Below are 21,069 nucleotides of genomic sequence, written 5' to 3' on the forward strand. Positions count from 1 at the left end.
GCCTGTTGCATTGTAACGGGTATTTTGTTAAACCTGAGAGCTTTCCATGCACGTTGGTGAACTCGCATCACAAATCCCTAAACTGACTAAAGTAGAAAGACAACCAAAACCCAGCAAAGTCAGAAATGCTCACAAAATGGACCACAGTGCAAAGCCAGTCGGCAAAAAGCAGCTGCATGGGAGCATCACTTTAAAGACATTCGTGTAAACTCATTTGTAGCTGATAAAGCAGATAAAACACATCATATAGTATTCTAGTGTTACTGATTTTCCATTGGGCCCTGTTTGTTATATGTATGTTCAGTAAGCTTCAAATTAAACACGATGTCACATCCCCCACATCTTTCTGAATGAGTCACTGCTCAGTGGGTCAACTTAAAAGAGTCAAAGTGAAATTCTCTTAATGGTTTTCAATAGTGCAACAAATAAACTGTAGCTAACATTAGAGACCCATTAATAATATATTGGAGTCACTAGTCAGACACATTAATCAATTATTTTGCCAAACTGCTTTATTTGCAGTGACTACATTAGTTGTTCAGCTGACATACGTATAGAGGAGATGTTTAGGAGAGAGGGCAGTGCACTTGTTGACCACATTGTTTAACACAATCTTGGAGTGTGAGAGGATGCCGGAGTGCATGAGAAGACGTGTGATGAGACAGATTTTCGAGAATAAGGGTGATGTGCAGAGCTGTAGTAACTACAGAGCTGATGAGCCACAACATGAAGAAATGGTAAAGAGTTGCTGAAGCTAGGTTAAGAAGGTGATCAGTGAGCAGCAGTATGGTTTCATTCTGAGAAAGAGCTCCACAGGTACAATGCTTGCTTTGAGAGTGCTGATGGGGAAGTACAGAGAAAGTCAGAAGGAGCTGCACCACCTTTGTGGATGTAGACAAAACATAAGATAGGGTGCTGAGAGAGGGGCTGTGGTACTGAATGAGGGAGTCAGAACTGGCTGAGAAATACGTGAGGATGGTGCAGCACACGTATGGGGACAGTGAGACACTGCTATAATGTTCACAGACAACATTGTGATCTGTAGCGAGAGTAAGGAGCAGGTGGAGGAGAGCCTGGAGAGGTGGAGGTATGCTCTGGAAAAAAGAGGAATGAAATTCAAACAAGATAGAATACTTGTGCTAATGAGATAAAGGTGGGTGTAACAGTAATGATGCAAGGATCAGAGGTAGTGAAAGTGAAGGAGTTTAAATACAACCACCCAAACTAATACACAGTGCACAGGAGAGGTGAAGAAGAGAGTGCAGGCAGGGTGGAGTGGGTGGAGACAAGACTAGGGGTGATTTGTGACAGAAGGTTTGCAGCAAGAGTGAAAGAGAAGGTTTATAGTATGTTAGTGAGACCTGCTTTGGTGTAGGTTTGAAGATAGTGGCACTGACAACAAGGCAGGAAGAAGAGATGGAGGTGGGGGTGAGAAGGGAATGGGGTTGGACATGATGAATATGTCAGAGGGACAGCTCAGGTTGAGCTGTTCGGAGACAAAGTTGGAGAAGGCTTGGACATTTCCTGATTAGAAAGAGTGGATATAGGATGCAGGATGTGGAGTTCCAGGCTCGAAGAAAAGAGTAAGACCACAAAGATGTGTGGGTGTTGCCTAAGGACGGTAGAGATAGGGTGAAATGCAGGCAAAAGGAGCAGCCAAAAGAACAAGAAGAGGAATAAACTATTTTACACTGATTAATTTATTAATCGAATAAGTCAGTTTAGGTTAAACAATCACGATTACTGTAGTTATCATGGTATACGTTGGGGTTGCTATGAGATATGACTTGAACTCAATGGGGTGAAGCTCAATCAAAACAAATGAAGCCCTCTGCTGGACAGTATAGAGAAGTACCTCTATGACTGTCAGAGCAGCCAGTGAGAGAAGTAAGCAAGCATCCATTCATCAATTTGTCAGCTAAAAAACTCATATTACATCAGTTATTACAGTTAAGTCACACGTCTGTGAAGGTTCTCAGTCATCCAGGTCATCGTAGTCAAAGGAGCTTGCAAAGAAAAGCGTCTGGACTTCTTTATGCACAGGAGAACTAAAGAAGTCCAGACGCTTTTCTTTGCAAGCTCGTTAAGTCACACATTATTTCTGTGATTTCATTTTTTAATCAAAACATATAAATCTTGCAGCTTGCTTGTGGTAATCTCTGCATAGGCTATATATAACTATAGATCCCAAACTTTTTATTTAATGACCATTTTTTATGATGTATTATTTATATAACAAGCTGGTGCTAGAGAAGAAAAAAATCCAGGATTTCACATGAAAAAAAAAGACCAAAAACCCCCTCTTGTAATTATTTTGATACCTTGGAGAAGTCCTGACACAGCATGCAGGGAAACACCTTTCTCTGTTTTTATACATGCTCACATCCACTGAAGCGCTTTTGATGTTTTCTCACCACAAGACATGCAGAACACTGTCCTTATTACTATCCCTTAGTTTTGCAATATACTTCAGAGCTGCCACAGTTCTTCAGCAAACAAGAAAAAGCAGCGGTCTCACAGACCAAATGAAAGGTTGGCTTATTGAGATCAACAGATCAGTTGATTAGTCATTAGGTGCCGCTCCATGAGCTAACATGTGCTATTTGTGGAAGTCTCTGATGTGGAGATCTCTGAATAATCATAGGATTAAAGAAAATAACCATGGAACCTTTTTTATGCAGCTTACATAAAAATACACCTTTTTGGTCTTCATAGCTGCATGCCAGTAATTTATATACTCTGAATTTTTTGACTTTTTGTCAACATTACAACAGTGATTTTCAAGGAGGCGTATTTGTACTCTGGGGGTACTTCTGCAGTTTCAAAGATCCATCCACCCATTTTCTTCTGCGTATCTGAAGTATCCTACACAGGGTATTCCAGCTACAATTTTCCATTCCTCCTGGTGGCTTCCAAGGCTTTCCCAGGTCAGACGAGGACTATAATCTCTCTGGGGTGATCGTGACTCAAGAGTTGGCAGTTCATCTTGTAATCGGAAGGTTGCTGGTCGCCCAGCTCCGACACTTCACCTGTTGCCTACTGGTGGTGGTCAGAGGGCCCGGTGGCGCCAGTGTCCAGCAGCCTCGCCTCTGTCAGTGCGCCCCAAGGCAGCTGTGGCTACAATGGAGCTTGCCATCACCAGTGTGTGAATGACTGAATGTAGTGTAAAGCGCTTTGGGGTCCTTAGGGACTAAGTAAAGTGCTATACAAATACAGGCCATTTACCATTTAGATTTCTTTTCTGATTTACTTTGAAAATAAAAATGACTAAACCAAGTCACTAAAACCAGATCTCAAAAACCAAAGGAGATAATAAATAAATGGTTGAAAGAATCAGCCCAGAATAATAGCTTAAGTTAGTTAATACTTCTTGTGCTCCAACGTCTAATCAGTGAGACTTTTACTTGGATAAACAAAAGGTAATAATAAGATAATTACATATACAGTTCTGGATAGCTTATCAATATAGATGGCAGATTTAACTGTAATAGAAATGGAGAAGCTGACTAAATATAATAGATGCCAATATATGTGTCAGTTTCTGAGTTTCACCATCAGAGGTCGCTGTGGAATTTATAGCGATTCTGAGGAATAGCGGCGCAGAAACGTCGCACTCTCTGATTGGCCGTCGCTGGCTGGGTTCAAACGATATTACGCATGCTCAGACTCCCTTTTACGGTTAGCTTCTGAAACCTGTCAGCTCAGCGAAGCGTAGATTTTCTTAATACCTTCAAATATTTCCCAGCACTTTCTGCCTCCGGTCGGAGAAGAATAGTGAAATCTACCTGTAGGTGTCACCGAGCTTGGAGTGTAACTTTTCCACGTGTGTCGCTGAAAGAAAGCGCAAAGAATGACGAGCATTTCAAAGCGGAAAGAAGAAAGTCATCTAGTGAATGGAGGTGTAAAGCAGTCCACATGGAGCAAAGCCTTCAACAGTAACGCTGTTTGGGAAGAGAAGGTCAGTCAGTTTGTCCTTTTTTGTTATGTTAGTGCTCTTGTTGTTAGTCGCCTCAAAGTTGTGAAAGCGTGTAATGTGGCAGTCATGGAGGTATGGCTGCGAAGGATTAATCTGGGCTAGCTGTCAGATCTAAAGGGAGTAGAGTTAATCGTCTTGGTGATTTAGCCCTACTTTCAGATATTGCTCTTGTTTGTGGTTATTCATAACGAATTTCATTGCCTAATAAATATTGTAAGCCTTTCAAAGTCTGACTGATATATTGGTTGGTCGATAATATCACTGACATGCCCCTATAAGAGAATTTATTTATACCACTAAAATGTATTTATTTTAGTGGTATACTCAGTACTGGATGCAGAACATGTAGCTGAGTATGTCAACATACAGTGCTGTATAGACAAAGGTAACCCGAGTAAATACAAAATGCAGGTTTTAAAAGATGAGTTCATTTATTAAAGTGGAAAAAATAATCCCCCCCCCCCCGGCTACATACCTAATAAGAATCTTGACAGTCTGGAAAGGTTTACAAAGCCATTTATAAGGCTTCGGGATGCCAGTGGACCACAGTGAGAGCCGTTATCCACAAATGGAGAGAACCTGTGGTGGCCCAGTGGTGAGCTTTCCCAGGAGTGCCGGACGCAACTATTCCAAGAGTGCTTTGTCGACTCATCCAGGTGGACACAAAAGAACCCAGAACAACATCTAAAGAGCTTCTGGCCTCGCTTGCCTCAGTTAAGCACAATGTTCATGATTCCGCAACAAAAGACTGGTCAAAAATTGCATCTATTGGAGAGCTGCTGATTAAAAAGAACACAAAGGCTTGTCTCACATCTGCCAGAAAGCATCGTGATGATCTTCATGACTTGTGGGAAAATATTCTCTGAACTGATTAGACAAAAGTTGATTTTTTTTTTTCTTTTTCCCCACAAAATCTGTTACAACTGGCATAAAACTGACAGGGCATTTCTTATAAACATCATACCAACAGTCAAACATGGTGGTGGTGGTGTGATGGTCTTGGGCTGTTTTGCTGTTTTAGGACCTGTTAAATAAAATGTTTGTTTTATTCCACAGGACGAGTTCTTAGATGTGATTTATTGGCTCCGACAAATTATTGCAATTGTCCTTGGTGTGATGTGGGGTGTAGCACCACTAAAAGGGTTTCTGGGAATAGCCATGTAAGTATTGTGTACAGCTTGTCTAAACCTTACATCTTTCACTGACCCTTTACATATCCTGTTGTACCAAAGGAAACACTGAAAAGCTAACATCTTTGTGTGTTTGTGTGCGCTTTTTAGATTCTGCATTATCAATGCTGGCGTCCTGTATGTATACTTCAGCAGCTTTCAGCAGATCGATGAGGAAGAGTATGGGGGCACGTGGGAACTCACCAAAGAAGGCTTCATGACATCTTTTGCCCTGTTTCTGGTGGGTTTAGTAATGTCTTTCAAAATGTATAAACTGTTGAAGTATAACAAAACTTCTTAGACTTTCAAAATAGGCTATTTTGGTTCCTGGTGTACATGCATGTAAATTCATGTTAGATGTCACATTGGGTTAAGCAAGGGTAGCACATTTGTAGTATGTTAGCAGTTCAAGGATGGCCCATTTACCTCTAGAGAGCTGTGTCAGTGGAGGCAGTGTACAAAGTATGTGCTGCTGTTGATCCGTCAGCCAGCCACAGAAATTCATGAAATTCAAACATACAAAGAGCTGAAGTGAAACGGAGTGTTAAAAGCAATGAAAAGCATCCACTGTCTGGGCTTTTCGTGCCGTTTTTATTGATCTTTGAAAATTTTTTTGTGTTTCTTCCATTCCCAATGAACGTAACACTAAAATGCAAAACTGTTACAAATAGGATGAAAGATTAAATCTTTAGTGCAGTGGCACTTTGGTGTCGCTGGAATTTGTTGAAATGCATTATTGTAAATAAGTGTTCATCAAGCAATTACACTAACAGTGCCTGCAGTTAATGACTTTATCTTATATGATTAATATGTAGCTTGCAAAGACGAGCAATAAATATGTATTCATTAGTGAATAGTTTGATGTTCTTTGTCATCTTGCTATAAACAGTGATATGATAAATATAATAAAAATTAGGGCTGCTCAATTAATTGAATTTTAATCACGATTACGATCTGGGCTTTCAACGATCATTAAAAATGACTGAGCCGATTATTAGCCCCTCCCTCATTTAGCCGCGACACCTTAAAGGCCGGTCTGTGAAAATATTGTCGGGCATAAACCGGTCCGTGGCGCAAAAAAGGTTGGAGACCGCTGATTAAGAGGACCCGAGGGAAGCTCGGAAAGCTAAGCAGAAGATATTTGGAGAGTGACTGCCGTTGGTTGAAAAGAGAGTTTAAAAAAAAAAAAAAAAAAAAAACTTCAGTGGTGTTGCACACTATTTTATATTATTTTTTTAAAGTCATTGTTAACCCTTTAAAGCCGGTCAGAGCAGCACGCTCCGTTTTGCGTAACTATTGTTAAATCCCTGTAGAACCTGAACCGTGTAAGCTAGCGCAATAATTTGTTTTGCATATGAAACCGGAGGAGTTGTACTTACATCTTATGCCATCAGCTTGTCCTCGGTCACGGTTTCGTTCCACATATAGCTTTGCAAAAATTGCATAAAAAGCGCTTGCAGGAACAAAAACATAATATTCCAGAAACACGCTTTGCCGATCCGATCAGCTGTTCGTAACACTTCCCACATTGAAATGATGCACGTGCTGTTTTCTTTGCAAATTTGCATCATAGGATTGTTTTTTGTTTTTCCTGCAGTATATAAAAATTGCTGTATCTCCAAAATAAAACTATGAAGACACTCAAAATAAATTTCCTGTGGTGGGAAACTATTTTTTGCAACTTTATTGTATTTAAAGTTTTGAGGGATAAACCTCTTAAATTTCTCCAAGTAGAAATATATGTAAACAAAACAAAAACGATTTTCAATTTTTTTTTGTAGTTTATTGCACTTTTTTGCAATTTATGTAATTACTATGGACTTAATGCATACATATTATTAAAATATGGGCTATAACAGTTGTATTGATGTATAGCAACTTGAAATGCTCCCACAAATGGCACTACAGCATGTAAAAAAAATAATATAAGCTCTGGTGGACTTGGTTCTATGGTAGGTCTTAAAGGGTTAAATAAATATCGTCAAATAATCGTGATCTCAATTTCAGTGAAAATAATCGTGATTATCATTTTTGCCATAATCGAGCAGCCCTAATAAAAATAATATTTTGTTATATTTATTCTAATTTAAAACATCATAAATGAACATGTGTGTTTTTATACACGAGGAAGGCGACAGGCTTTTTCCACAGGCCTGTAGGGTGGATTTTTGCTACTACACATAATTATGTTAAATTCTTTTTAGTTTATTGCTTCTCAAACACAGATGAACACACAGAAGTACTTTTTCAATTCTAGACTGCCCAGGAGAAAGGAAACCTCTGAGTGAAATGCAGTGAAACTTTAAAAGTTTACAGTTGGTTGATTTTTAGATGAGGACCAGATGTTAAACTGCTACTACCAAAAACACCGTCACCTTAAACCTCCATATTCTCTTTTTTTCCTCCCCCTTCCCCCCCCCCCCCCCCCTCCCCTGAGTTTTTATTTCATTTACAGATTTTTGTGATCCATCAAATTTCAGCTCTTTGTCTAAAGCTTTTTAATTGTTTTCTTCTTATAGTATTTGATATTAATTTTCACCCTACTCTCTGACATGTTAGTTGATCAAATAAAAACAAACAAACAAAAACCTTCCAAATGCCAAGGAAGAAAATCCAGGGAAATATGTGCTCCTTAATAGGAATGGGTTTTTTTTGTTTTTTTTTCTCTAAATGCATTGTGAGATGTAGTTAAGGTGGTTTTGTAGATGTTTTTTCTGTTTTTGAAGAGCAAAAACCCCAAACAAACAAAGAAAAAATACCACCTCATTGAACTAGGTCCTTTTTAGATTAAATATCTGGCACTGTGGCTCTGAGTACAGACACTCAGCAGTGTAGCTTGATGTTGATGGTTGTTTGAATTCTCTAAAATATTTGCCTGTCCGACATCTGACAGCAGATTCATACGTGTGTGTAGAAACCACAGTTTTGCAGGCAGGGCAATGATGTGCTATTTATAGTTTCTCATATGCCAAGCACATGACATTCTTTCAAATGGTCCAAATCAGGTGACTGCATCACAAATATAATAGTTTCAATATGGAAACAAAGATTCTCATCCAACTTCATTGTGATATTCCCCCAGATATGCAGTAAATCCAAACGTGTTTACAAATAGCAAGTTTCTGTTAAAATTCAATCCAAATTTGTGATGGTTATGTTTTAATTCTGTGTATTAAGCTTCACAGCCCAGCAGGAAGTTTGTTTTGGAAAAAAAGAGAGCATATGTGCTGAGAACCATTACCAGAAAATTTTGGTTTGTTGCCAAAGTGCTTGCTCATAGGGGGTCATGTGATTGCTGGGTTTTTCTCTGTATTATTGTAGGGTCTACCTTACAACATAAATACATGTTCTTGTGAGAGATGAATATGATACAGTGTGAAGGTACCAAAAGTTCTGTATTACATCAGTGTTTTTAAGGCTATCTGATGGTTTTCTTCAGCTCAGTTTGAAATTTGTCAGGTCTGAGGCCCACGCTTTGATTGTCAGTGTAATCACATCTTTTTCTCTCTCTCTTGATCAGGTGGTGTGGATAATCTTTTACACAGCTCTACATTTTGACTGAGGAGGAATCTGTAAGACACTAAAAACATTGAACATTTCTGCTAAAGTAAATTGTCAAGATACAAGAACTCAGTGGTATGGGATTATCAGTGCTACTACATAAAGTATGGCTTCTCAGTGTGCAGTGCATCATGGGAATTGTCTTTGGAAGATCCAGGAAGAACACCGCAATGAAAATGTTCAAATACTGTCTTTTTTTTTTTTTTTTTTTTTTTTTTTTTTTTTTTTTTTTCTTTGAGTTTCTATTGAAGGCATATTTGATTCATTCATTTCCTTCAACACTTGTCTGTTAAAACACTAAAGGCACAGGAAACCATTTGGTTGAATCGGTATAAATTTTTATAAACAGTAGCTTGATGAGCGACATGAACATCGATTTCGGGGTGAAGCGGAAACGAATAGCGAGCATGGCCACTGTTCTCGCGGGTTATTGCTCACGGGCTGGCCAGTCAGGTGACAGGTGCAGGACAGTAAAAACAGCGTGTCATCATTTAGTCGAGAGGGTTCAATCAGTCCACGGTTGAATGTTAAATGTCTCCTTTTATTTCAGGGACAAAAATCCACCATACCGGATGAACAGAAGTACTAGTAAAAGATTCAATCTGTGGCTTCACTGTTAATCCCCCAATCTACCTTATGTATATTTGTCTCTTTCTTTTTTTTTTTTTAAGATCTTAGCTGCCTTAAAGTACAGCATATTACAGCTTACTGTTATGGTTACCAGCTACAGTATATGTATGTCTGTATTTTGAAGGCTGGAGTTATGTTTTCTTGTGAAATAGAACTCCACCCCCCCCCTCAAGTGGATATAAACCTTCAATTTCTTAGTATTTCTAAAGATCTGCTGTCAAATTTAACGAATGTGAAAATTGTAGCTGGAGTCTAACTTTTAATATTGAAATAAATGCTGGTTGTAAGAGCGTGTATTGGCTAATATCCTATCTCAGTGTCACTAGTGTCAATGTGCTGCAGGAACAGATAACTATCAAATTTATCTCTCCATACATGTTCCTCAGTGGAAAAAGTGAGGAAACTTGCATGTTGTGGTCATATGCAATTAACAGATTTAAGTCAAACCTGATCTGTTAGAATTATTTTAATTTAATGTCTTTGATCTGGAAGCTACGTATGAGAAAGTCTTAGTTCTTGTGTTGAAATTAATTTAAACTTGTCTGTAAAATGTCTGCATTGTCCCCTTTCTTAAATCCAGCTTGTATTATGCAGATTTATTTGTATTTATGCCTTGTTTGATTAAACATTTTTCAGTATTTTATCATGAAGAACTTCAAAAAAAAAAAAAAAGCAGTTCATGCAAAGTTAATGCAATGGTACTGTTATATTAGATATGCAGCTGGTGTTTGAAAGGTTTGTATTTTCTGATCAAAATTTTGGGAATCATTAAACATGGGCTTTATTTGGCCTCCATTTTCAAAGAGGTGGTCTCTTGTTTATTGAATCTAAATTTAAAAAGTGATTGAATGAAAACTGAAACTGTCATTGGAAGAATATTTGTGAGTGTTTACTGTGACTGTTTTGTATGTATAGTTGCGAGAGGTAATGGCCACAAATTTTTATTTACCTGCGGTGTCTGCAGGAGGTCGAACAGCAGGTAGGCAGGGTGGGAGCAGTCTTTTACAATGTTTGGGCTCTGTGTAACGGTAGCGTGTGTTTAATGTTAAAGAGGCCGCCAGTGATTTTTTTTTTTTTTTGATTTATTAATTTTTGGGCCGGTCTGGGGGTGACCTTCTGTAGAGCTACTGAGCAGTCAGCATCTCACACTGTGAGGCACCATGTTAACACACGGTCTATTGTGGAGTGGTAAAAGGTCACCAGCAGCTTTTCCTTGATCATTCCCAGACAGTGCAAATGTTGCTATGCCACAGTGTTGATTTCAAATTCAAATTTTATTTGTCATGTACACAGTCATACACAGTACGATATGCAGTGAATTTCTTAGACAACTGCTCGTGACCTAAAAAGAAAAGGCTATGAATAAGATAGGAAATAAATATGAAAATTAAAAAGGGTAAATTTAACTAGGAAGGAATAAGATAAAATATATAAATTAAAGTTAAAAAATAAAATAACTGCACAACAAAATACACAGTACACAGTATAGAACTATATAAGAATGTATGAAGAAATATAAATATATATATATACACAATAACAGCAGCTGTACAAGTATTAACTGGAAATGAAGAATATAATGACCAGTGTTGTGCAATTCACATTATTTAGTGTCTTGTGCGGTGCAAATATGCCCTTGAGGCCTTGAGTTCCCCACCCCGGACATACATTAATAAATAAAAAGACTAGAACTAACACTGAAACTAATAAAAACTAAACTAAAGCTAAAAATTTTCAAAAAGTAAACTGAACAACTGAGCTTTATATCACACGCCCTACGATGTCACAATGATACCATAAAGTTTCACAAAATCACACGCTGCATGAATTCTGTGTTAACATGCTGTCTGCATCATCAGTTCTGCTCCAATCATATGGCTAGGAAAAAACTTTAGTTTCTATTGGATCATCTCCGAACTTTACATGAGCACTTTCTTTGTTTGAGCTTTTAAAACAATATCTCAATACAATATTATATGACTTCACAATGACACAAAGTGACACTAGATTTCCAAGTTAACAATGGTGGCATCAGCATAAAAAGCACAAAGTTTTTAAACAACCCTTCCCGTTTAGGGGGTTCATCTTGTTGAACCCGTGCCATGAAGGCGGGTCAGAAGCCAAAAGGGCTCCAAATTGGTGCTACCGAGATGTACCTAATAAAATGTCCAGTGTGCGTATATATTGAAATGTAGTATTTATGACGTATGTAATTAACAGCTTGAAAAGTCAGCGTAAACTTCCCCTTGCACCTGTTTTTGAACGAGCTGACATCGTTCATAAAAACGAAGGAAACAGAGCTTGTGACGTCATCCCCCGGCTATGCAAAGAGGGGGATATGTGACGTAGAAGCCAAGATGGCGGCTCCCCTCTCCACGATGAAATTTTGGAAGCCGGGTAAGTAGGAATAAAAGAGGATAGATTAGCTTGTTGGTGGTTTGTTTGGGTTTGTATTTGTTAGCGTGAGCTGCTAACGTCGACCAGCGAGTCTCGGTGCGGCTGCAGCGGCGTTCACGGCAGCTGCGTGATTTCTGCAGCCGGCGCAGATCAGCTCGGTTTAACTGCGCGGAATCAAACTATAACCTTCCAGAGGAAAACAGACACACGCACTGTGGAGCAGGGTACAATAACACACATGATGGAGTTTGTGTGCGCCGAAACCTTTCTTTTATCGCTCTGCCATGACATGTTCATTGCACCAAATCAAATCCTCCTAAGTCCCTTTTTCCTCAGCCTGCCTGCGTTTAAATAAAATATCTTATCTTCTCCTCCTTCACCATCTGCTCTGCTTCAGGCTCTGAGGCACCGGGGATCTCAGAGGAGCGGGAGCTGAACTCAGAGACCACCGGCTCCCCCATCATCTTCAACCCCCACACCGCACTCTCCATAGAGAAGCAGCGACAGAAACTCCCCGTTTTTAAGGTTTTTAAACCGCTTTTGCACCTGCTCTAATGTTACAGGGTTATTTTGTGATCCCCTGTGCTTGTTGTTTAATTGTTCATTAAGTGCTTCTCGTTACTGCTGCCCCTCCAGCACAGAAACAACATCTTGTACTTGGTTGAGAGCTTCCAGACTGTAATCATAGTTGGTGAGACTGGATGTGGGAAGACGACACAGATACCTCAGGTTAGTGTGATTTACTCCATGCAACATTTATGGCATAAAAGATGAATGACAAAAAACCGTTTTCTTGCATTTATGATAGCAGTCAGGAAAAAAAAAGGGGGGGTGGTGGGGTACCTTCAAAGTCATGCTGCAGTGACTCACACCTTTTCATGTGGATTAACTCCCACAGCGGTTTAACATGACCTTGTTTTTTGGTGCTTTTTGGAGCCTCTTTTGAAAGCAAGTGTTTGGACCACATCAGCTAGAATGTAATTTATGCACAGTCCACTTTTCATGCTTTGTACTTCCCTCCTTTTTTGGATCTACCTTCTCTTTTTTCATGTGATTTTCATCAGTACCTGCTGGAGGCTGGCTGGGCAGCGGAGGGGAAGGTGATTGGAGTGACACAGCCTCGACGTGTGGCTGCTATCTCTGTAAGAACCCCACTGATCTCCTCTTATTGCGCGGCTCCTTCGCTGTTTGCCAATGTCATTCCCTTCACAGCAGTTCAGCTCACACCGAAGGTCACACACATTCCTTAAACTCTGTATTTTCGCCCCTCTTTGTTTCCTGCTGATAGGTAGCTAACCGTGTGGCAGAGGAGAGAGGGGCCCTGCTGGGCCATGAGGTGGGCTACACTATTAGATTCGATGACTGTTCTGATCCCCACGCTACGAGGATCAAGGTATTTGCTTGTCAGTTGTGTTTGTGGCCTCAGCGATAAGCGTTTTACATGTGTGGTTGTAGGAAAGCCCAGTTCTGTTTGTGTGGGGGGGAAAAAATGTTTTAGAGGTCGTATTTGAGAAAAACAACTCAGACTTATCATCGGATGTGAATTGTGAATGTTTCTCAATATTTTAAGAGGCTAATTGGGGATCAGCCTCAGCAATACTGATATTTGGGGGGAAGTCCTAACACTAATATGTCATTATTTGGGGGAAAATATCTCATAATCTAAAGATAAGAAACCTTGTTTTCAGGAAAGTGTGTGGCTGTGATCACTGGATCTTTGTAACCCATGGGCAGAAATTTCATTGAATCTCTCTGTAAATGTCCTTCAGTGCTTAACTGCACCTGTGTGCTTCAGTTTCTAACAGATGGCATGCTGGTGCGAGAGATGATGTCTGATCCACTTCTGAAAAAGTACAGGTACATGATTGCAATAGAGCCATTAAGCAGTCCCTTTTCTCTGCATGGCAAATACGTTACTAGGGAGGCCGCATGTACAAAACCAGGACACAGAGTTGTCATGATGCTGGCCTGTGATCTTCACACTGAGATATCTGCTAAAAATCCTAACTCTTACATGTAAAGTTGTTTTTGTTATAAAGTATTAATTAATGTTTACTTTTTTGCAACTAATGTTCTTCATTGTACCCTCACCCAAAGTGTGTTGATGCTAGACGAGGCGCATGAGAGGACCCTCTATACAGACATAGCGATTGGTCTGCTAAAGAAGGTAATGCCCGCTGAAACGAATCTAAATTTTACGTTAATGTCACTCATTAATTTACAGCTGTTTAAGTAGGAGAGAAAGTTGTGGCTCATTCCTCTGACTTTCATCCGTTTCTCTCCGATTTTTCGGCAGATTCAGAAGAAGCGACGAGACCTGAGGCTGATTGTGGCCTCTGCCACTCTTGATGCCAAGGTGACTGAATCATTAAGATGAGCAGATTTGCTTGATTAGACAGAAAAGATAAACAAAAGACCGACAGAGGGAAAGCTGATGTCAGGTCAGATCACGTTGTACTGACATCTGCGATACCCTGATGATAGAAAGACACAATCAGGCCACGATTGTGCTAAGCATTACCCGAGTCAGCTGAAATGTCATATCAGATGTGTTCTGTACGTTCAGTTTAAAAAGGCTTTTATCTACACGTGCCATGTTTTTCAGCTAAACGGCGCTGGAAGTTGTGAACTTTCTCAAATGTCAGAGTGAGGGCACCAACTGTTTCTTTGGTTTGGTTAAAGTGACTCACACATTAAATTCAGTTTTAAATGTTTAATGTGTTAAATCTTTGCCAAGCCTGCCAGCTGTGGAAGCAGTGTAGTTGGCTTCTTTAATGTTAATGCAATTATAATGCCTCCATTCAAACGTGAGACAAATCAACTAGTGGTTAAATGCTTTATTAATGTCCATTTTATTAATTGAAATACGAATATTATGTGAAGAAATTCCATGACTTCTTCAACCTGAATGAGTCCGGCGATCCGAGCAAAGACACCTGTGGAATTCTGACAGTAGAGGGACGCTCTTACCCGGTGGATATCTTCTACACCGTCAGGTAGGCAACACACAGAATCCAAACTGAGCAAATAGTCTGTTATTTTTGCATATTCCTTTTTGTTGTTGTTGTTGTTGTTGTTGTTGTTTTTCCTGAGGTATGTTTGGTTTGCTTTCAGTCCCGTCCCAGATTATGTGAAAGCTACGGTGGAGACTGTGCTCAAGATTCACGAGACTGAGGATGATGGAGATGTCCTGGCTTTTCTCACTGGGCAGGTTAGCAGCCATATCATTTACTAACCTAGCTTTTATTCGACATCAGTGTGAAAACAGTAAAAACCAAATCATCCCATATACCAGGTTTCTTAATGGTTTCGATTGTTTTCTTTTTCACCTTAGGAGGAGGTGGAGAAGGTGGTGTCCCTGCTGCAGGATCAGGCCAGGACTCTGTCACGGTACGGCATGAAGAAGCACCTGAGAATTTTGCCCATGTATTCTGGTCTTCCTTACGCCGATCAGATGAAGGTCTTTGAGCGGGTGCCCTCTTCTGTTCGCAAGGTAAAAATCTTGTTTTTGTGTGTTTATATGGACAATCCAAGATGCAAGTCAGGCTGGATAATCATATCAACATTTTTAGTTAATGGATGAAATAACTGCCATTTTTGGCATATATTAACAATCTTTTACTGTTATGATGAATTTCTTGTAATGATAGAAATGGTACAGACTGGTGACGTATGAGCCAGCACAAGCAAATAAACCTTTATTAACACAATATCATTTAATTTTTCTTCCAGGTTGTGGTGGCCACTAATATAGCTGAGACCTCCATCACTATAAATGGAATTGTATTTGTCATTGACTGTGCGTTTGTGAAGCTGCGAGCCTATAATCCTTGCACTGCCATTGAATCGCTGGTGGTCACGCCCATCTCCAAGGCTTCAGCCAGTCAGAGGGCGGGGAGAGCTGGACGCAACCGACCTGGGAAATGCTTTCGACTGTACACGGGTATGTGTGAACCTCCAGCCATATGATACACGCAATGAACATATTTTTATTTACATTTTTGTTCATTATAACTCCCTTTCCCTGTCTTTTCTTGTCTGCATGTCTCCCTGTCCACTTTATCGCTGCTGTTCCTTTGTCAGAGGAGGACTTTGAGAAACTGCCGGCTTCCACTGTGCCAGAGATGCAGCGCTCCAATTTGGCCCCTGTCATCCTGCAGCTCAAAGCGTTGGGCATTGACAACGTGCTGCGGTTCAGCTTTCTCTCTGTGAGTGGCTCGCTTTGACTCCACAGAGTAGCTGTGATGTGTTCAGCCACTGTGAAAGGAATCGTAGTTTATATTTTTATTAGAAAGAGAAATGTGCATAGCAACTATAAAATGAATGCAGTTTGTGTTTTTAAAGATGTCATGGCCTCCTAAGAGTGCTAATTACCACTCCATTGTGTCGTTTAGAGTAAATATTGTGCTTAAAATTGCCTTTATTTTTATTATGATTTATTAGCCTCCTCCAGCTCAGACTATGGTTCAGGCACTGGAGCTTCTCTACGCTCTGGGAGGTAAGAAACAAGGTCCTTAAAAATTATGTGAAATAGTGGAAAAGCAAAGTTTGTCCTTCAACTATAGGACTAGCTTTCAAAATCCTGCACTCACAAGCTTCTTCGAGGTAAAATGTCCTCGTGCAAAATGCAGACTCGTCGCTAATTTTGTGTCTCTTGGCAGGTTTGGATCATTATGGCCGTTTGACTGATCCCATGGGTGTGCGGATGGCAGAGTTTCCCCTCAGCCCCATGTTTGCTAAGATGCTCCTAGAGTCGGGAAACTTTGGGTGCTCCAAAGAGATTGTTACCATAGCAGCAATGATGCAGATTCAGAATATATTTGTCGTGCCACCCAATCAGAAGAAAGCTGCTGTAAGTGGAAACCGGCCCTCAGACGGAGCATGTTGTATTTTTAGCAGAAATGCTAAGTCAGCAAAATAATTATCCTATTTATTTATTTATTTTTGTTATCTCTGCCTGCAGGCCCGCGAGCACAGGAAGTTTGCAGTCGCAGAAGGAGACCACCTCACCATGCTGAATGTGTATGAAGCATTCATTAAGGTATAGTTGTGAGCGCACGTATGCACATTCCTCAGACTGTGACCACGAACTTTGCCAAAGCCTGGAGTAAAGTCAACTCTGACCTTGTGTTTTTACTTCTTTCCGGCAGCACCAGAAGAGCTCCCAGTGGTGTCAGGAGCATTTTCTCAACTACAAGGGTCTGCTGCGAGCTGTGACTGTACGAGAGCAGCTCCGGCGCCTCATGAACAAGTTTAAAGTGCCGCGAACATCCAGTGAAGGTATGCGTTTTCTTTCTGGGCTTGTACCAGCCGAGTACACACATTCAGTCCAAGACACATTCTGACTTGTTAGGCACGAAGTCTCCTGTTTTTAAGCTGTTTCACCGTAATCTTCTTGATGTGTGTCTCGCACAGGTGATCCAGATGTGATCTTGAAGTGCATTGTCTCTGGATTTTTTGCTAATGCAGCTCGCATTCACCATTCTGGTTCCTACCGGTAAGGACAAACGTCTGTCACTTTATTAGATGTCTCAGTTTTCCCACCTGAGGGGTTTTAACAGTTTTCATGTTTTGTTTTGTTTTTTACAAAAACCACTTGGTGCACTCCGTCATTCTTTTTCCTTTGCCAGGACTTTACGAGACGATCGTGAGCTTCACATCCACCCAAACTCTGTGCTGTACGGAGAGAAACCTCCAAAGTGGTCAGTGTTCATTCTTTGAGCTGCTGAAGTGTCAGTAATGATCTTAAGGCTTTGCAGAGAACTGAAATGCCTAACTGTTTCTAAAAGCATCTTTTATTTGGACATGTTTGAGAGAAACATGCTGTAAACATTTCTGTGTTGCATTCTTTCAGGGTTGTCTTCAATGAAGTGGTGCAGACATCAAAATACTACATGCGTGACGTGACTGCTGTTGAGTCGTCTTGGCTGGTTGAGTTGGCCCCTCACTTTTACAAGCAAGCCAAGGTATGTCAAACAATTAAAGCTGACCAGCTTATTATTTGTTATTAATCTCAAATATATATTGTGCAATAATTGTTGTGTTTTGTTTTTAATCTCAGTTCCAAAAGAGTTGCGATGCTGTGTAAAAATGTAAATAAAAATGATGCGCAAATCTCGCAAACCCATATTTTATTCACAAGAGAACATAGGAAGTATCAAATGTTTAAACAGTGGCTCATTTTGAATTTGTTGGCAGTAACGTGTCTCAAAAAACTGGGATGGCGTAACAAAAAGCTGGAAAAGTAAGGGGGTATTGAAAAGAAATGGCTGGTGGAATATTTTGCAAGTAATTAAGTGAACTGGGACTGCGCCTACAGATTGTAGAGTTTCAGAATAATGGTCTTCAACATAAAATTGCAAATAATTTGATTCATCATCATCCATAGAACAAACGATTCTGTAGAACACAACTGTTAATCTTGACGTAGCATTTTCAGTGGGAGAAACATTTAGTCTCTCATCTAAGTGACTTCTATTCAATTCAGTTCTATTCAATTTTATTTGTACAGCGCCAAATCACAACAACAGGCAGTTTATATTGTAAGATAGATCCTACAACCCAACAATCATATGACTCCCCTATGACAATCATATTACTCAACAATCCATCCAAAGTCCATCAGCTGGTCTCCTCAGCTCATAGATGGTTACATACTGTTAAAAGCAGCGGGGATGCCACGCAGTGGTAAATGTGGGCTCTTTCTAACTTTTCTCAGACATGTTGGTGCTATGACATTCAAAACAACCCTTTTTTTTTTCTTAAGAAAAAAACTTTTTATTTTTATTTCTACGTTCCATCTGATTTGAAGAAAGATGTGAAAATCACTGCATTTTGTTTTTATTTACATTTTACATAGTTTAACAACTTATTTGGAATTTGGGGTTGTATGGAGACAGTCTGTGAACAAGCTCACAGCTTCTGTATTTTTTGATTTTGTATTATTATTATTATTTTTATTTTTTTGTGTCTTTTAGCATGGCTCGCTGGCCAGCAAGAGATCCAGGGTCCTCTAAATCTCCTCATCACTTCACCACGATAAAAGAGGAAGAATAATTTACCACTGTGCCCCTTCTCCATTTCACTGTATATAAAGATGTAATATATATATGTATATTTATTGTCCACCTGCACAACCCCATCTACACTATGTGGCCATGCTACACTGGGATTCAGCGGTATAATTTAAATGTTGATGTAAACATTTAAACTTGCTCCATTTGAGTGTGTCTCGGTTTTGGCTGTGCTGTAGTGTATATTCAGTCTATGAGAGTAAATGCTAATGAATGTGAAATGAGTCTAGGCTGTGCCTGACCCAGTGTCCATTCTGGGACGGTCATGTAGTTCATTCATATATATGTGTGTGTATATATATAATCATAGCAGGCTCAGGTCCAGGGAAGGGCTTCGGTGCCACAGGCCTGTCCACACCTGGTCCCAGGCTGCATTTTTTTTTTAAAGTGCTATATTTTGTTTCCTGTTGCCGATGGATGATAGACCCTGGTCTGTGAGGGCGTGTCCTTTAAGAGCATGGTTTTTGTTTGTTTGTAGTTATTTTGCTTTCCCCACAAACTGGGTGCCTTTTATGTTTAAATTAGTTTACTTAACCTCAGATTTAATTTTGATGTCTTATAAATTTATTTTCCTTCATACAGAATGTAGTGGTATATATTTCCAACACATCTACAGCATACCAAAACTCATGATTTTGTTCAGTCAACCTGAGATCCTCCAATAATGATACTGTGAAGGGATAGCATTACTTTTGGATCCTCGTTTTACACTCTTACCGCTCGACTACAGTATAGCTCAGACATAGTGGCCTTGTCACCACTTTGTGCCAGTTTATTTTGACAGTATGTTTTGCATTTCATTTTGAAATGTAATTGTAGATGTAAGGGGGGGGGGAAATTACACCCAAACATTGTAAACAAAAAGCTGTGAAACTAAAACAAATGAAGTGCCATTTGTTCCTGTGATGATGTAAAGTGCATCCAAAGCCTCAAAAGACACTGTAGCAAACATCTGACTTCTTCTTATGGTTTCATAGTTTTAACAAGTTCATTTGTTTGTTTTTGTGTCCATGAGTATTGTCTAAGCAGCTGTTTAGTAAAAGGGTTTTTACATTCCACATGTATGGATTCATGAGTTTGTCTTTTTGTTTTCCTTCAGAGGTGTTTGGCCCTGAAAGCTTCAGTGAGCTGTATAATAAAGGTTTTGATATTATACTCTGCTGGCATCAAACCAGTACAGTTACTCCTGCCACCAAATTTTACATCTACATGCCTGTTTTTTCTTCTTCTTTTTTTAGGTTATAACTGTAGATGCAAACAAAACACCAAACAGTAGGTAGGCAAACAAATTCAAATTAGATGACTACGATTAAAAGTATCTCTGCATGCTAAGTTGTGCTCTGATGTAGACCTGTACATTTAAGATCACCTCGTAGACTTGTTGCAGATGAAAATATTTGAGGTGACTTGTTCTCTCTTATTTTGTGCAGACACTGAGTATGTATGCAGCCAAAGCAGTAATCTGTAGACCCGTGTAACAGCTTACCTCTGAGATACAACCTGCCACCTGCCATCTCTTCCTCCCATCATCAAATAAAGCCTTACTGTCATACACTTAAGTGCTGAGTGTCATTTGCTGTGCTCACTTAACTCTTTAAAGCCAAGTGCATTATATTTGATATATAATTTTTTTTGAGACTTTTACATCATCAGCATATTGGTTTTTTTTATTTTTTTTGTCCCTTCCCGAAAAACCAAAATAAATGTCACATTAAATTTATAAGGAATAAATTACCCCCAAAATAGCCTGATGTAGCATATATGTAAATTAATGTCTTTATATAGACTTTTAAATTTCAACAGAAGTTTCAATAAATACTATTTTCAGAAAATTTGAATTTTATAAATTATTTAATGTTTCAGGCTTTAGAAGGTTAACTGGTGTTCTTGCAGTACATGTGTCCGCCGGGGGGTGTCACCATTGCACCGCAAACAGTGCCGCCGAGGCACAATTATTCAGAAGCTCATCAGTAAGTGCAGAGGCATTTATCAGTGTCTGTATGTGTATTTGTTCCGCTTGTGGTACGTGCGTGTGCTGTAAGCGGCTGCTTTTGCTGTGACAACTTGCTTTGTGGATCATTTGGAGGTGCGGTCTGATGAGCGCCTGGGCCCTAGCTGCAGTAATCTGTGTACACAATCGGAAATGTAGACACTGCATGAGTATATTTAAGCGCATTTGGCACAGATGTAAGTTTTGTTTAACTGAGACTTTTCTGTTTGGTTTATTTATTTATTTTTTAAATGCTCTTTTTTTCTTTAAGCT

General features: G+C 39.6%; 2 protein-coding genes across 3 annotated transcripts; both read left to right on the top strand.

Moving 5' to 3' along the window:
• The first annotated feature begins 3,635 nt into the window (after positions 1-3,635).
• Positions 3,636-10,143, top strand: rab5if (RAB5 interacting factor). Its single transcript, XM_086278102.1, has 4 exons — positions 3,636-3,958; positions 5,033-5,136; positions 5,257-5,386; positions 8,666-10,143. The coding sequence occupies exons 1-4, from the start codon at positions 3,851-3,853 to the stop codon at positions 8,705-8,707; spliced, it is 384 nt and encodes a 127-aa protein (XP_086134228.1). The 5' UTR covers positions 3,636-3,850; the 3' UTR covers positions 8,708-10,143.
• Positions 10,144-11,665: 1,522 nt separating this feature from the next.
• dhx35 (DEAH-box helicase 35) lies at positions 11,666-20,353 on the top strand. 2 transcript variants are annotated; one of them, XR_015126647.1, is made up of 22 exons: positions 11,666-11,733; positions 12,131-12,258; positions 12,370-12,462; positions 12,798-12,875; positions 13,022-13,126; positions 13,529-13,590; positions 13,831-13,900; positions 14,030-14,089; positions 14,617-14,729; positions 14,848-14,944; positions 15,068-15,226; positions 15,466-15,676; positions 15,817-15,941; positions 16,177-16,231; positions 16,395-16,585; positions 16,697-16,774; positions 16,884-17,013; positions 17,149-17,230; positions 17,364-17,435; positions 17,588-17,699; positions 18,711-20,082; positions 20,237-20,342. XR_015126647.1 is itself a non-coding variant. In XM_086277902.1 (21 exons), the coding sequence occupies exons 1-21, from the start codon at positions 11,694-11,696 to the stop codon at positions 18,747-18,749; spliced, it is 2,100 nt and encodes a 699-aa protein (XP_086134028.1). In that variant the 5' UTR covers positions 11,666-11,693; the 3' UTR covers positions 18,750-20,353. The 2 variants fall into 2 exon arrangements, 1 of the variants encoding a protein (XP_086134028.1); XM_086277902.1 differs by having other exon boundaries at positions 18,711-20,353.
• Positions 20,354-21,069: the final 716 nt, after the last annotated feature.

The sequence above is a fragment of the Aulonocara sp. 'chitande type north' Nkhata Bay genome, linkage group LG20 (genome assembly GCF_057382095.1).
Source record: "Aulonocara sp. 'chitande type north' Nkhata Bay isolate Kocher_YH1m ecotype deep benthic linkage group LG20, A_spYH_male_GT1.1, whole genome shotgun sequence".
Lineage (NCBI taxonomy): Eukaryota > Metazoa > Chordata > Actinopteri > Cichliformes > Cichlidae > Aulonocara > Aulonocara sp. 'chitande type north' Nkhata Bay.

What these genes read in the sequence shown, in the direction of transcription:
- dhx35 (XM_086277902.1), top strand. Translation starts at nt 11,694, where the DNA reads ATGGCGGCTCCCCTCTCCACGATGAAATTTTGGAAGCCGG. An exon ending in CGATTGGTCTGCTAAAGAAG is followed by an intron (nt 13,901 to 14,029) that starts GTAATGCCCGCT and finishes ATTTTTCGGCAG; the next exon opens with ATTCAGAAGAAGCGACGAGA. An exon ending in TGCCCTCTTCTGTTCGCAAG is followed by an intron (nt 15,227 to 15,465) that starts GTAAAAATCTTG and finishes TTTTTCTTCCAG; the next exon opens with GTTGTGGTGGCCACTAATAT.
- rab5if (XM_086278102.1), top strand. Translation starts at nt 3,851, where the DNA reads ATGACGAGCATTTCAAAGCGGAAAGAAGAAAGTCATCTAGTGAATGGA. An exon ending in ACGCTGTTTGGGAAGAGAAG is followed by an intron (nt 3,959 to 5,032) that starts GTCAGTCAGTTT and finishes TTTATTCCACAG; the next exon opens with GACGAGTTCTTAGATGTGAT. An exon ending in CATCTTTTGCCCTGTTTCTG is followed by an intron (nt 5,387 to 8,665) that starts GTGGGTTTAGTA and finishes TCTCTTGATCAG; the next exon opens with GTGGTGTGGATAATCTTTTA.